General features: G+C 39.1%; 1 protein-coding gene across 1 annotated transcript in view; it reads right to left on the reverse strand.

The window, feature by feature from the left end:
* Positions 1 to 452: 452 nt before the first annotated feature.
* The window catches only part of galnt18b (UDP-N-acetyl-alpha-D-galactosamine:polypeptide N-acetylgalactosaminyltransferase 18b), a 48,570-nt gene continuing 34,055 nt past the window's right edge, over positions 453 to 14,967 (reverse strand). The window contains exons 7-11 of the mRNA XM_030765151.1: positions 9,047 to 9,232; positions 8,170 to 8,307; positions 5,960 to 6,055; positions 3,177 to 3,341; positions 453 to 599 (exon numbers count right to left, since the gene is read on the reverse strand). Of these exons, the coding sequence (XP_030621011.1) occupies positions 453 to 599; positions 3,177 to 3,341; positions 5,960 to 6,055; positions 8,170 to 8,307; positions 9,047 to 9,232 (732 nt within the window). The remainder of the gene's footprint in view (positions 600 to 3,176; positions 3,342 to 5,959; positions 6,056 to 8,169; positions 8,308 to 9,046; positions 9,233 to 14,967) is intronic.

The following is a 14,967-nucleotide window of genomic DNA, read 5'->3' on the forward strand; positions in this document are numbered from 1 at the left end:
TGTACTGCTTCATCTCAAAATAAACATGGCCTACAAACCTGAGAGACTAGAAAGAAGGAAATACAGCAAGAGACATTGCTGAAGCTTGCTACACAGTAGCAAATATGGACCAACTACAGAATCAGTGTCTTGGACTCCATCAAACTTTCAAGTCAATGTACAACCAAAAAATACCTTGCAATACAGCTTTCATTACAGTGTGAAATCTCAGAACGCACAGTGCCACCATGTGCACACTGTCAAATGTGGCTGATTCTTATGCACACATACAGTAGCTCATTAAAAATGTTTAACATTTATCATATGATGTCAAAACTTAGCAGAGACATCAAGATGCTCCAGTCTATATCTCAGATATAAAATCAATGCCCTCAGCTCCAATTTGTTTCCAGACACTTAGTCTGACTCAGTCCAGCATGTTGTATTTGCCTATTCATCATTCACTAGAAGCATCAAAAAGAACTGCCAGGTAGCATATTGGTGATAGTCCATTTCTGACTGCTGCATTTTTGTAGAGCCAGTTGATATCCAAACTCATTGTCATTGCTTTCCACAAGCTCGAGGCATCGCTTTGACTTCCTGTTCTGTATGGACCCTCCCTAGAAGGAATAAAAACACAGATTTTTATCATGGTTTATCATGTCCCAACATGCTGGTGTGCTGTTTCTCAGTGACGTAAATGGAAGGTGCTTCCATCTGGTCTCTAAAATATCACCAGTGCAATCAAAGATCACCAAAATTAGGCACTTATTTTTATCACCTAATGTGACTCAACTAATATAGTACTTCAAAGAAAATAGAATTTAAAAAATGCTTTTGAAAACTAGATGGGCAGAAACACTTGGGGTGTACAGCTTGCTAGACAAATCATATTCATATTTCTTTTGCACCTCTCAAGTAATCAGTGCTCCTGCAATTCTTCCCAAGTGAAGACCAACAGTGCAGGCTCAAACATAAAAGTGAGGACTAAGGTTTGGAGCTGGGCCAGTACTGATCTCAGAGCTGTAAAGAAGGATTGCACAAATATGATAAGCTGACTGCCATGGCTCAGTGCAGTACTTTTATCAGTATAAGACCTGGCCCTATGTAGGCTTGAAGACAGGCGCCATGACTGAATTTGGAATGCACCAGTGGAGCAATGAGTTCAAGGCTTGGACCAGGAATAAACAGAGATGCATTAAGCTCACCAACATCTTGCCAGCGACTTTTATACGCAGTCTCAAACCAAGTCCATGACACACATGTATAATGTACTGACAGACAGACTGAGTAATATAAACCAGTTCCGTTTACTTTTGCCTTAGTGTCTACGTTCTATTGACTCATTCATGTTGAATGAAAATGTAATAATTTATGGTCATGTAATTGGAATCTGAGGGAGATTAAAATCATGCAGTTTTAAAAGTGAAACAGGGCTCATGTGAGGTGCTTTTACCACTTGCATTAATGGAAAATTATCTTTTTGTTTGATCAGACTCATTGGGAAAAAACCTCAATTTTTGCTTGAAGTCATTGTTTAGGTTGAACCAAAATATACTTCTGCAATGTAACATGTACTGTTGGTTTTACAGTTTTTATGGAAACATTTGTATACATTCAGTCTTGAACAGCAGATATGCCCTGAAGACAGTGTTGTGTAATGTACTATTAACAGCCTGGTTAAATTCACAATTTCTGTCACTGTTTTTCATGAAAGGTTAACATTTCTGTGTGCTGTCAGAGTCATTTAGTGAGGCCGCTGAATTAGGTGTTGAACATAATTCACAATTCATCCCTTAGGGCTACTCAGTGGGGCTAGTAAACGTAAAGCTACTACGATGAAATATTTAATGAAATAGGACAAAAAGACAATACTGGCAGCTACTGAAAAAAATAAACATTTTAAAAAGTCTTCATTAGGCAATCTGTTTCTTTCTCACAGCTGTTTCGCTAAGACAAATGTTGAGCTCATCTATTGTTAAGAACATGTCAAGACATTGCCCTTAATAACAAGACCACTTCGAAATATAATTTTTTGTTTCATTATTATACTTTCCCAAAACAAATTCACTAAAAAACATTCAGCACTTCAACTTAATTGGATTCTAATTTGTCAGGCAATTAGTCATGAGGCACTTCACACAATAAGCCTGCTCAAATCCCCTATAGCAACATGTCCCCACTTGCAGACACATTATCTGTAAACAAGAGCATGAAGAGTCACTGTACTAAAGCTTGACATGCTTGATTACTAATGGGTGACTTATTTTAGTATGTCTCACAGTTGTTGTGTTCCTCCATTTGGCAGGCAGGATCAAAGCCAGGTAACATGAGGAGGATGAGGAGAGAAGCTGTTCAGGAGGATAACTAGCCTCTCCAGTTCAGGGATTTACAGGCTGTGACTCACTCATGGAGAGTTACTGAACATGGGCTTCTGTGCTGGCAGTAGACCTTTATCCATATGTAACCCCCCCCCCTTCTCTCTGCTCCACTACCTCTTCTTCTTCTTCTTCTTCTTCTTCTTCTTCTTCTTCTTCTCCTCTCTTTCTCTCTCTGTCATGACATGATGCATGACTAACATCTTGAGCCAATACAAAGTATGAGCTTGGTAAATGGTAGGAGGATTGTGATGGTTTAACCTCTGAGCTAAGAGATGAATAAACTTGGGACTATATATGTATTAACTGTATTTGATTTATTGTCCATGCTTGTGTGTTGGTGAATGAATAGCTGTCCTTGAGCATGGATGTTATTGCTTTTATTGTTTTCAACCCTTAGCATCTCTTTTGCTGATAGTTTGATACGTTGGTTTGTCTGTGTGTGTGTGTGTGTGTTAAAATTCATGCTACACTAAAGCTGAAGCCAAGACACACATTTGTTTGGCCCTTACATATGAATGAAGCACAGGAATGCAGAGAATTCAGTGAACAAGAATGTTATTTGGTTGTTCTTTTAATGAGACCACTCAAGCAACAATGAACTGCGGATTAGCCAAAGAAAAAAAAAGGTCATCAATTAGTCCTTCAGAACTTTAGCAAAGCACATCACATGATGCTCTCACTGCTCATTTTCAATACTTTCTGATGCCCTATTTAATCTGTGGTATGTAATTCTATTCTAGCTGTTCTTTTGCTAGAATTCTTGTTTAAAATCCTCCTTAAAACAACAAGTTGATGATATACTAAGTAATGTATTACCTGAGTAAACAGCCAGTGGAGCTTCATGCGCTTGGCGACAGCGTAGCTGCACTCAATGAGTCGAGGTCTGCCGTTCACATCCACCAGGCACTTGTTGTCATCATCATCTATGGTGGGACTGAGCAGACCCACAAATAGCTGCTGACTGCTGGTATAGTACACAGTCTGAAAAGACAGAGAGGACTGAGAAGTGCTGCACCTTATGATCAGTGTGTCTTCCTGTGATAACAGAAGATTTCTTTTGTGAATGAATACAGAACTATAGTGTAGGCCTATACTCTGGGTGTAAACAGCCCAACTGAAAATGAAGACTATTATTAACTTTGAAGGAGAATTCAGCTTCATACAGTTGGTGAACATCTTTTTATCTTGGGGTGTAGAGTGCTTTGAATTTGTTTCCATGTATTACAGCATTACAGAAGAGTAAATCCAAAGAGAATGAAGCTGTTCATTAATGACCGTAGCTACATATTAGTGACACCTAACTATTGGTAAAAAAAACAAACAAAACAGGTATAGCATTTGTCTGCTATTAGTGTTGTACAAGAGTTATTTATGAAAGTTATTTACTGTGTGTGTTTTTTTCTTCACCAGTGCCATTTAATAAAATATTATGCAGATAATAAATTTCAAAATAAATCTCAAAGATAATTGTTATCTGCGACTAGAACACTGAATTTTCAGTTCCAGATTGGAAGAGACAACAGAGCAAATATTTTACTTTCAGATTAGTCCTTTCTTCACACTTGAGTATAACATAATTTGTAAGAATACAACAAATCTTTCTTGGATGAAGTACCAGAGTTGTATTCAGTGGGAAACAAGATGTACTAGATGCAATTTCCTGCTTTGGTGAATTCAAAAAGCATCCATACATAAATACTAAAACAAACCAAAATCACAAGTGACATTTATTAAAACTGAGCCGAAGCATTGATGACAGAGAAATCTGCACTCTCCAGTCTGTACCGCGCTTATGCTGGATGAAAATGTTTTTGTGTGTGTGTGTGTGTGCGCGCACGCTTGCATGTGTGGCCACAAGCATCTGTTCGTACATGTGTGTGTATGGAAAAGTGGTCAAAGTCCCAGAGGCTCCCTAACAGTTGGCTAGCATGTCCCCTTTTCCTAGCCTGGGGCAAGTCACTGCATGGTTTACATCCCTGCCAAAGGACAGCGCGGAAAAAGAAAAAACGTACAAAACCCACAACAGAACACACAAATGCATTTACCCAAAGAATTTATACAGCAAGAAACAACATTAAAATCAGTTAAGGTACAATGTATGTAAAATCCCTTCCTGTACTGAAACTTGGGTAGGAAATGTTAAATGTACTATGTGACTCATCTTCTTTATGACTCAAATATTTCCAATATTAATGTTTCAGTTCAAACAAAACTAACATGTATGTGTAAAATCATGGCACATCTGCTGAAACTGATTTTGTGTGAAACAGGTTACAGGAGTAAGTATCAAGCTATGAAACGGGATGAGACTTTGCTTGTTTCTAGTGGCATACCAAGAGACTGCTTCTTGACAGGGGGAGAAAAAGTTTAATTGCTTCATTATCTTACATGTAACAATTGAGAGTATTTGTGCTAGCAGTAAGTGGGCAAATAACAATCCCCTTCTGAAAGATCAATGGCCAACACAATGACTGAAAAAGAAACCCTTACATTTCTAAGCTTGGCAATCTTACAGGAAAACTACAAACATGACTTTGAGGCAATTGACAGAACTGTCTGACATTGCGGGACAATTAGCCTATTGATCTGCAGTGCTACTGGCAGGCAAGTCTCATAAAATGCACACATATTGACTTTTTCTGCACCACAAATCCTTTTATCTAGCAGTGAGAACCACCTTTCATACAGCCTCTGAAGGAAGCACTTTTTCCTCCACAACTACAAATGGGAAAAAAGAAAATTCCAGGATGACATTGAATACTGCAAAGACAGCAGTTATTGAGAGGTAGGGAAGTGTCCATATGGCAGATTGACCCAAAAAGAGGCAGTGTCGAGGGATGCCCTGTTCAAAACTGCATTGCGCTGCACTCCTAGAGTAACAGCCAGTGTGGTGACGGCATACGAATTCACAACACAACAAATACAGAGCTGAGAGAGTCAGAAGATAGAAATAATCTCTTTAAGAACAGCGCTTATTCTCTCATTCTCTTATCATGTTCAGAACTGTGTTAACACGTGGAGCGATTTGGGAATTGCAAATTGTGTTTTTTTTTTCTTTTTCCCCACTGCTTTTCAGATGCAGCTGCAGCTTACTGAAAAAAACAACAATAACAACAACATTCTCTCCAATTACTGAACTTTTCAGTGCTACAATTGTGTGATGCATAGAACACACCAGTCTAAAATGAATTATTTTCCATGTAAATTAAAGGAAATATACTGACAGGGATACTTCCCATGCTCACCTTGTGTTTTTAAATTAATCTGTTAAAAAAATGAGAGTAGAAAATTATGCTGTATTTGTTTGAACTGTACACTACAGTAGAACCCATGTTTTTCCTTCAGTCTATGCAACACACAATATCATAGATAATAATTTGTGTCAAAAATGGTGATGGAAATGGAAGAAAATCACCAGTGTAAGGGAAAGAGCTCTTCACAGGTGAGTTTTTACAGGTGAACTGGTTCTAATACATGGTGGCACAAAGGCCTACCCAGGCAAAACAAGTGTGGTCAGACCAGGGCACAGCAGTGTAGTGTTTTTCCATTGACAAGGGCCAGAATCAAACAACTGATGAAAGACTTGCTGAGACACTCACCTGTGGTGTCATTCCATGACAGAGGTACATGATGGGAACGTTGTCTGTGTCTGGCCCCTGATCCAAGCACAGGTCAGTCTTTAGAGAGTTCTTTAGCTGGAGAAAAACAGAAAGAGGACGATAATACTAGTAAAGTCTTCCAAGTAAGGACAAAGGTCTGGATTCCACAGTCACAGAGAGTTTTCTGAGTTACAAAATACAATGAACTGTATGCACATCATGCATATATTACATATACTAATGTTTTTTTTCCATTTCACATAGTGGATACACTGCCCACAAACGCAGAGAATTGGTATGTACAAGACTAATATCAGGTTTAAGAGGATATTACACATTTTAAAGAAAAAGTATAGACACCCTCAATAACACTGTTTTTATGTAATTCATTTAGAAGAATGAACACACAGAATGAAACTCAAGACTGCTGTCTTATGATATCCCTTTTCATGAACGTGATCATATGACTGTATACTCTTTATCACTCGGTTGTGAATACATGCACATTTAGGCAAACTTAGCTTTAAAAGAAAATTTTAGACTGAAAATGTGTCACAGTAGCTCATAAGCCCTTTAAAGACATGTTGAGGACACTGGAGAGAGAATAGGACTGCGAGGTCCAAGGGCTGCGAGGGCTTGTTTGAAATTCTGAAGTCTTCTTGATCAGGATGGAGAGAATAACTTAGGATGTGGATAGGGAGTTCAAACAACAAAGGAACTATGCACGCATCATAACACTTTAAAGGTCTCCTGTTATCCGTTATTGATAATGAGAGTTGTACACTCTGGTGCACTGTGTATCTTAGGAAAAGTCAGACAGAAAAAAACAACCCTTTGAAAATCATAGAATGGAGATACGTGACATTTTAGTCCTGCACAATACTTTCAGTAAAATTACATCCAAACACTGCGTTATATCATAGTATAATGACGCCCAACACTGAATCACACAAGCAACATTAAACACTGAATTTCTGTTTGCAACTGTTAACATGAAGTTTTGTGCGAACGCTGAAATGCTTTTTGTAGAGTTGTGTACTATGTAGTTATGTGTATTTAATATACATCTTCAGCACTGCCCTTCAAAAACACACAAAATTACACTAATGTATTTCAGTAAACAAATGTACTATGGAATGTGACCTATAACTAGCAAATAAATAGTGTAATTTAAAAGAAAAAAAATCAAATAGTTTATTCACAAATCTGATAAGATTACGGGTCCCTGAAGAGGATAGTGAGAGGGGAAAGATTAAGAAGGGATTTGCAGAACAATTACCCATGTCCTATTGTTCATTCAGGTTTTGTTTTTTCTCATGTCACAGAATTTCACATGATACATGTGGAATTTTTCACCAGAGAATGACTGACATGCTGATCAAATCAGCCGAGCTCTGTAAAATAATGAGGACAAGTTATTTTTGAAACCCATCACTCCAAAAATTAATTTTAATAAGGCTGACCTATTTTCCACACTGCCTCCACCTTTTAATTGCTTCTATGAGAATACGTCAGATGAAATCAGCCAGGCACAGAACACTGAACCTACATGACACTGTTTGTTTGTGCACCAATACTGAGTCAAGCACATTATTCTAATGTCTGGAGGAAAAAAAAAAAAAAAGAGCATTGTTTGGATTTGACATGAATAGCAAATATAAACGGTGCCTGCATGCTCCAATGGTCAGCATACAAATGCAGCAGCGTTTGTCTAAAACCCATTGAACTGCAAGGCCAGAACAGTGAGTGGATGTCACACGTGACAGATGCGGTTTCCCCAGTTCCACAGGACAATATACGAGCGTCTCCAAAACGTGGAAGCTTATTCAGCACCATTCAGCACCGGAGAAGCACCATTAAAAGCATCAGTATGGTGGATAAACAGTGACAGCTTGGCAGTGTCTTGTCACAGCTCTGCTCTGGATTTTGCTTTTCCGTAGCCTGCTCAGGTTTTTTCTTGTCAGACCGCGATGCACAGAAAGAATTGGGCTGGCACAGACAAGATATAAGCACTGCCAAGCTGCCAAAGATATTGCTGCTTTGTCCAAATGATTACATTTCCAACTCGAGACTCAAAGGTCACGTTAGATTAAAAAGTGATTTGTGAAGGTGTAGTCTTCTTTATTTGAATTAAATCTTTTCACTCTCTTCACTCTAAAAGCCCACGCTTTTTAGTAACATTAAGATCGTTTTAAGCTGCAAATACCCACCATCCCATATGCCACTGTGTCTGTGTACATTCTCATTTCCGAGTAGATGTTCACCAGATACCAGCGGAATGTCTTACACCGCAGCCTTTTCCTCAGAGCTTTCCTTTGCGTGATATCACCAATGTCTATCCCCGAATCCTGAAAACACAGATACACAGTTTGCAGTGCATTTTAGTTCAGACAGAAAATGATCTGGTACAGACAGAAGCACAAAGGCTCATCTGAGTTGCTGATACGCTGAGCACTGGCTTGGCTCTTCTATTAAAAGCCATTTGTTTTTCTTGCTCGCGCGCTTAGCTGTGTCCAGGCAATCAGACGCAATCTGAACGTAACAACCTTTCTTACCTAATTATCTTAATTGCTGTCTCCCTGGTAAACGAATCAACTGTGCCAGACGTTCTGAATAAGCCAATCACTGTAATGCACTGCTGGGGGACATGCAGTGGGCTAAGAAACTATAAATGTGGTAATGGGTGTTTAATAGACAACAACAACTACAACAACAGCTTCATTTTTCAACGCCTCATAACCAGTTTCTGCCTGTTTCATAATCAGATCCTGTGTGTATTCCAGCAGGATGAATACTGTTGTACAGTAGGTTACAGCACTTAGCAGCTGTATGCTGTTCTGTACAGCAGTTTACAGGGGTGTAGACTAGGTTGCTCTGCTTTGAAATGATAAATAAGCTAATAAATCATTAATCTAAATTTTAGCCGAGCCTCATAAATATTTACGGTACTACCATTATTTATAACATTGGGGTTTATCGATGCATGTAGCAGAGGTTTATGTGTCAGCAGTCAAGTTATTCAGTGCAGATATGATCTTGAATCCTGATACAGCACAATTTTGTCTTGAACTGATGGTGGAGACTCACCTCCTGTGGAATGTTCCAGGCCATATACACATGACTCTTAAACTCATCCATCCACACCTCGGCCACTCTCAGGGCATTTCGGCGCACGTGGGCGGTCAGGTCCTCTGTATAAGGCTTGTGAGCGCGCTCAATATGGGCAATACGGGCACAGGGAAGCACCTCCACGCTACCGCCACACTGCCACACCTGCCGTCACACACAGACACACACACACACACACACACACACACACACACACACATTAAACTATCAGCAACAGAGCTGTTAGATATTGAAAACAATAAAAGCAGCATCATCCTAGGGGCAAAAAAAAAAAGCTATTAATTCAGATGACAGGCTATTGTGTAAAAACAAAAACTTAAATCTGAGCTCTTCATTGCCTAGGTTACATTACCAAACTATCATCTGTGTTATTTCACACTCTATGAAACTAATCTCAGTGGGCATTCATACGCATATATAATTCTTGGCAGTATAGAGCATGCAGTCACATATCACTGCGAAAGTCTTTAAAATTGCATAGATGAACAAGCTATGAGTGTTTATCCAGATGATACAGTCCATCCAGATAATCATATCACAGTGGAAATAGAACATTCCTCTTTGCCCTTCGAAAGGCACAGAGAGGTAATTTGAGTAATGTTATTAATGTAAGACAATGTTTTGTCATCCCAGCCACATTTCCCTCTATTTTCCCTCAGCTGACTCAATGCTATTTTTGCCAGCGTAGATGTATTACAACAAAAACACAACTACGCAGTGATGTCTGTCACTGTAACAGCACAATGTACATTACTTCTTGTTATGCTGATTTGAATAATTCTGTGTATTTCCATTAGACAAATTCTGCTTTGAAATAAGTATCATGTTGTGTTTTTTATTTTTTCTCCACATTCCCTGAGAAGTGATATAACAGTATTATTTGATATGGTTATGTTTAAAGTATCATTTGTAAAAAAAAATTAACTGACCCTCAGACAGAACATAAGGGTTTGGGTCCTAAGAACTGAGTTGTTTGTGTGAATAGTTATGCTGGCTGTGGAAATAGTTTTAATAATAATCAATTCTTTTATAAAACTGATCAGAGTATCTGAGCAACACTATAACCACCACTGAATGAAGAGTGGAGGCACAATGCACTGATCTAACTCTGGTAAGTACAATAAAGCAGGGGCTTCCTTTTGAAAGCACAGGATGAAAACACCAGTCTGTGCTGTATGAGCTTCAGTTATGATTATGGTTGACAAGGCTGCCTGTCGAATTTAGACAGCATTCCAACAGAATCCAACAACTCCCTCCCATTCACAAAGACAGACTAACTGTGGTAAAGCTCAGACTTAGATCTGACTGCTTATCGCCAGCAGAGCATAAAGGGCTGAATGAGTCAGACTCCTAATAAAGAAAAAGCTGCAAATATTACTAATACGTCATACTTGGACTTGTGAAAACATTCAGGATCAGTGGAGTTCACTCCATTTCCAAAGCATGCTTGTCCCTGTATGAACTACTACGTTGTTTTGACATGAATTCATTTCATTACCACTGGTTTAAATTTGTAGGAAACAATTTCTTCTGATATCTAGGACTGAGAGCATCAAAATACAGTATTGTTACACTGGCCAGCACTGGCTTTTGTAAAAAAATAAAAACAAAAACAAACAAACAAACACGCACGCATCCACGCATGCACAAACACACAGTCACAAAAACAAACAATTAAATATAAACAATATACACCCATGAAACTGGGCCGGGATTGTAATGATACCGAGATTTTCTCTGCCTAGTTTCAATTTTATCCTCTTCATAATTTAGGCTGACATGATTTTTCTCAACTGTGCATGTGCTGGACTCAGTTTGTGGTCTTTGATTATTTACGTGTTTCCTGCTCTCTACTGGAGTGCTTAGAGTCTGTATAACGGTCTTCTTAAAATTTCTTACTCTGCCCCTGCACACCTCAGCCTACTGCCAATACAGGCGGAGCATCCCTAATCTGAAAATCTCCAAAATCCGAAATATTTTGAGCGCTGACATGACGCAACAAGTGGAAAATTCTACACCTGACCTCACTTGCCCATGTGGGGCTCTGATGCTCTGTTGGCGCCAGTTTGTTACCAACTATCGTCAACGCCAGACCTAAGTGCATTACTCACTGTGTTCTTTGCTTATTCTCTGCTTTGTGGTACAAAGATATTGTTGAAAATGTTAAAAGAGCTGCAGATCCCCCTATGGATAACAGTGATAATGCCCCCTATGGATAACAGTGATAATGCCCCCTATGGATAACAGTGATAACGCCCCCTATGGATAACAGTGATAACGCCCCCTATGGATAACAGTGATAACGCCGTAATGCAGCGCATTACTCACGTGTTTGTGGTGATGCTGGTGCAAAAAATCCTACTGCGCTGCCAGTCGTACAAAAGTATAGCACATACAGCTATGTACAGTACATAATACTTGATAATGATAATAAACAACTATGTTACTGGTTTTTGTATTTACAATACTATACTCAACCTGTATATGCAACATGCACTTACAATTTCAATACTTCTGGAGTCCTCTTAATGCTAGCCTTTGTTTTAGAGCCCTGACATTAATTCCACAGAGGTAGCATTCACGGATCATTCAGTCCCTATCAAGTTTTGTTCTGGACTGATTGGCACCGGTGAGCACGGTTTCAACTGGACTGAGCTGTCATTTATCTCGAAGCATGAACATTGGTTCCAATCTCCTTCATTCCAGAACACTACAGCAGCATTCACTTGGTGACACTAAAACTGTGAGAACCAGCAAAAACAGGAGTTACTACATTGCCAAGAGTCAGACATATCTTCCTGCCAGACAGTGCAAAACAAGGAGGGCTAGATTCATCTGGCCAAGGAATTAGAAAGGGACTGTCTCTCCAACACACACACACACATACACACACACACACACGCAAAAGGTTACTGATATCTAAACTTCTAAGAAAGAGAATGTTGTTCAAAAACATCGTCTTTCTAAAATAGAATCATTGTTCCTTTATAGATGATGATGCAGTAAATAATCTAAGAAAAGCATTACCACAGTGCTCTGTGTTTTGGCTCTTTTTGAATTCCCCAGCCCTGCACCCTCTTCTCAGTTTTCAGTGGTGAACAACCAACAGTGTCAACATTCCACATCATTCCCTCTGAGTAAACCAGGAGAAAAACAGCAAAGTGTGAAAAGTCACACTAGTCAATATTTCCCTTGCATCCCAGTCAGTCTCTGTAGAGTCAACTGGGTTGGTGCTGTGTACCTATAAAAGACGCAGAGGACATGGGCATTTATGCCCCGCTTCTTCTTCACCCACATCGACTGTCTAACCCTACATTACAATTCCATTCCATCATGTTTTCAACACCTCTCTCAGTGAGGGAGAGTGAAAGAGAGAGAGAGAGAGAGTGACAGGGAGACAGATTGAGAGAGTGAGAGAGAGAGAGAGAGAGAGAAATCACACACTCACACAAAATCATGGTGTCAGGTTCTTGAGAAACGTCAACCACAAGCTCTTCTACATATTCTGTGTTTGTCACACATTTCATTTTTTGTGATTTAAATAATTGTCTTATGATTACATTTTAATGCAACATGCAGAAATAAAATGATCTGAACAGCGGCGTTTTAAAAATGTAGCAGCACACTGAGCTATCTATTCAGAGAGATCAACAATACAGAAATTCTGCAATTGCAACCCCCATTCAGGCAGTGGTCAGACAGTCTCAGTCTATTTTTCAATGCATTTCAATGGAAAGCTTACATTTGCAGTTTTCCTATTTTCACTAAAAAAAAGCCTTTGTTTGTAACAATCTAAGTTCTATCGTCTAACTTCTTCAATCTAACAAAATTCCATATATTTACCATTATACATTCACATTTGAGGCAAAGCACCATGTTTGCGGCTGTTTTCTTTTTTTTAACAGGACTCTAAGCTACAGTTTTTTTATTCAGACAGCAAACTCATGCATTATTATAGGCTATTTACTGGATTTCAGACTGTAAACACAGAATACACCTGTAAAAACTGACCTACCAAAATGTCTTCTCTGAAAAATCTTGCTAAGGATTTAATCACTAGGATGTAGAAATTAAAATGGGCCTGTGCATCAGAAAGACTTTTAAGACAGTCCTAGCCTGTAGTCCATTTAAACCGTTTTCAAAATGAACAAAGCACTCTTATTTGTACCTCACACATTCTTCACAATATCCAACATTCCCTGAAGCCAGAATAAATATTCCAACATTTGTGTCTTGTTTGACATGTCTATTTTCACCAAACACTGGTATTTCTGAGAAATATGCCAACCTCATGCATCTCATGTATAATCATTTTTATAATATGGAAACCTCCATCTCCACCTCTCTCTGATTTGGCATATGAGCGCTCAGTTTCACAAGCTTATTAACCACCAGCCCATCCTGCTTATGGATGGTCCCAGGCATATGTTCCTTGTTCATGAACTCATTAGACTCTAGTATATATACTCCTTTGTCTCTCTCAGTTGCTTGTAAAGTCTCTCACTTCACTGAGTGCTCTGAGCCGTGTCTGATATTATTCCTGTTTCTGCATTCTGACCTTTGCCTGTTACCTGGTTTCTAATTCTCTGTCTTGGCTTCACTAGTCTGATACCTGTGTACATAGTGAAACACATGTGCTACCCGTTAATCTTCACATTACCAATCACTGGGTCTGCATCTGATTTATCTCCTCAGACCAAGGCTTCATTCACACTGCAGCTAAGTTCAAATTTTCTCTCAGATCCAAATTTGTTTTCTGACTGTTCATGTTAATTTTGTACAGAGAGCCATACATGATATGAGTCTAAGCTGACCTCTGTCCTAAACTGGCCGGCATGTGCTTATGAACAACGGCAGAAAGGCATCAGGACATCATGGCAGTGTGATTCTTATTTTCATCTTCAAAATGATTTATGGAAGACAGACAAGGCCAAAAATGAGAAATAGACCTTTCGGAAACTTCAGTGCTCTAAGCTGTTTATCACTGTTCTTGTTTTCAATTTTGTGGTAGTTCACAGTCCAGTTGATTGGATTTTTTTTTAGAGAAAGTACACTTGCAGGTGGGGAATACTGTAGTTGTAAATATTACTTGGGCCAAATTAGAAACTGAGCAATTTTTATTTTATGAGATCACATACAGGTTGCAAGGCATAGAATCTGATTGTACAACACAAACAAGTGTGATCAAAATTGGAATCGAAAGATAGAACTCGATTTTCTGCTGCTCACATTGCATGTGAAACATGAGGGGAAAATAGTGATTTAAGCTGGATATTTAGCTGTAACCAACATCCAACAATTCATTTGATGACTGTTTGGTTATTTCTATATTAGTGTGAAAGAGCATAACTGATTACTCTGAGGTTTCACCTTCAACAGCAAAATCATTACTTTTGTGCATGGCTTCTCAGATAAATTATACCTCTGCAACCTGCACTGGCATAACTGTGGAGAGAGAGATACAGTATGGTTGAGCAGGTGGTCTCTAGACAGGCCCAATATGCTGCAGACAGCTGGACTGCACTTGAACTCAAGTGGGGGGGTTTAGCTCTGGGGTCAGTGCCAGTGCCTCTGAGAGCTCCAGTCTTTCAGTTCCCATCTCACTGCATCACCATGTGCAAAGTCAGACCATCTCAGACAGCCAGAACACACAGCCACAAATTAACCCTCCACACCCCATGCGGCTACAGCAAAAAGAAAAAAAAAAATTAAATAAATAAAAAACTGTCTGGAGCTCACATCAGCTATTAACTCGAGTAATGAGGTTAACACAGAAAAAACCCACCCCAAACTGGTATGGAAAATCTACGCCTAAACCTTCCTCATTTACCTCATCTTACATAGTCAAACTGACTCACTTCCATTAATACAATGGGTGG

Source organism: Chanos chanos, chromosome 2 (assembly GCF_902362185.1).
Source record: "Chanos chanos chromosome 2, fChaCha1.1, whole genome shotgun sequence".
In the NCBI taxonomy this organism is placed as follows: Eukaryota; Metazoa; Chordata; class Actinopteri; order Gonorynchiformes; family Chanidae; genus Chanos; species Chanos chanos.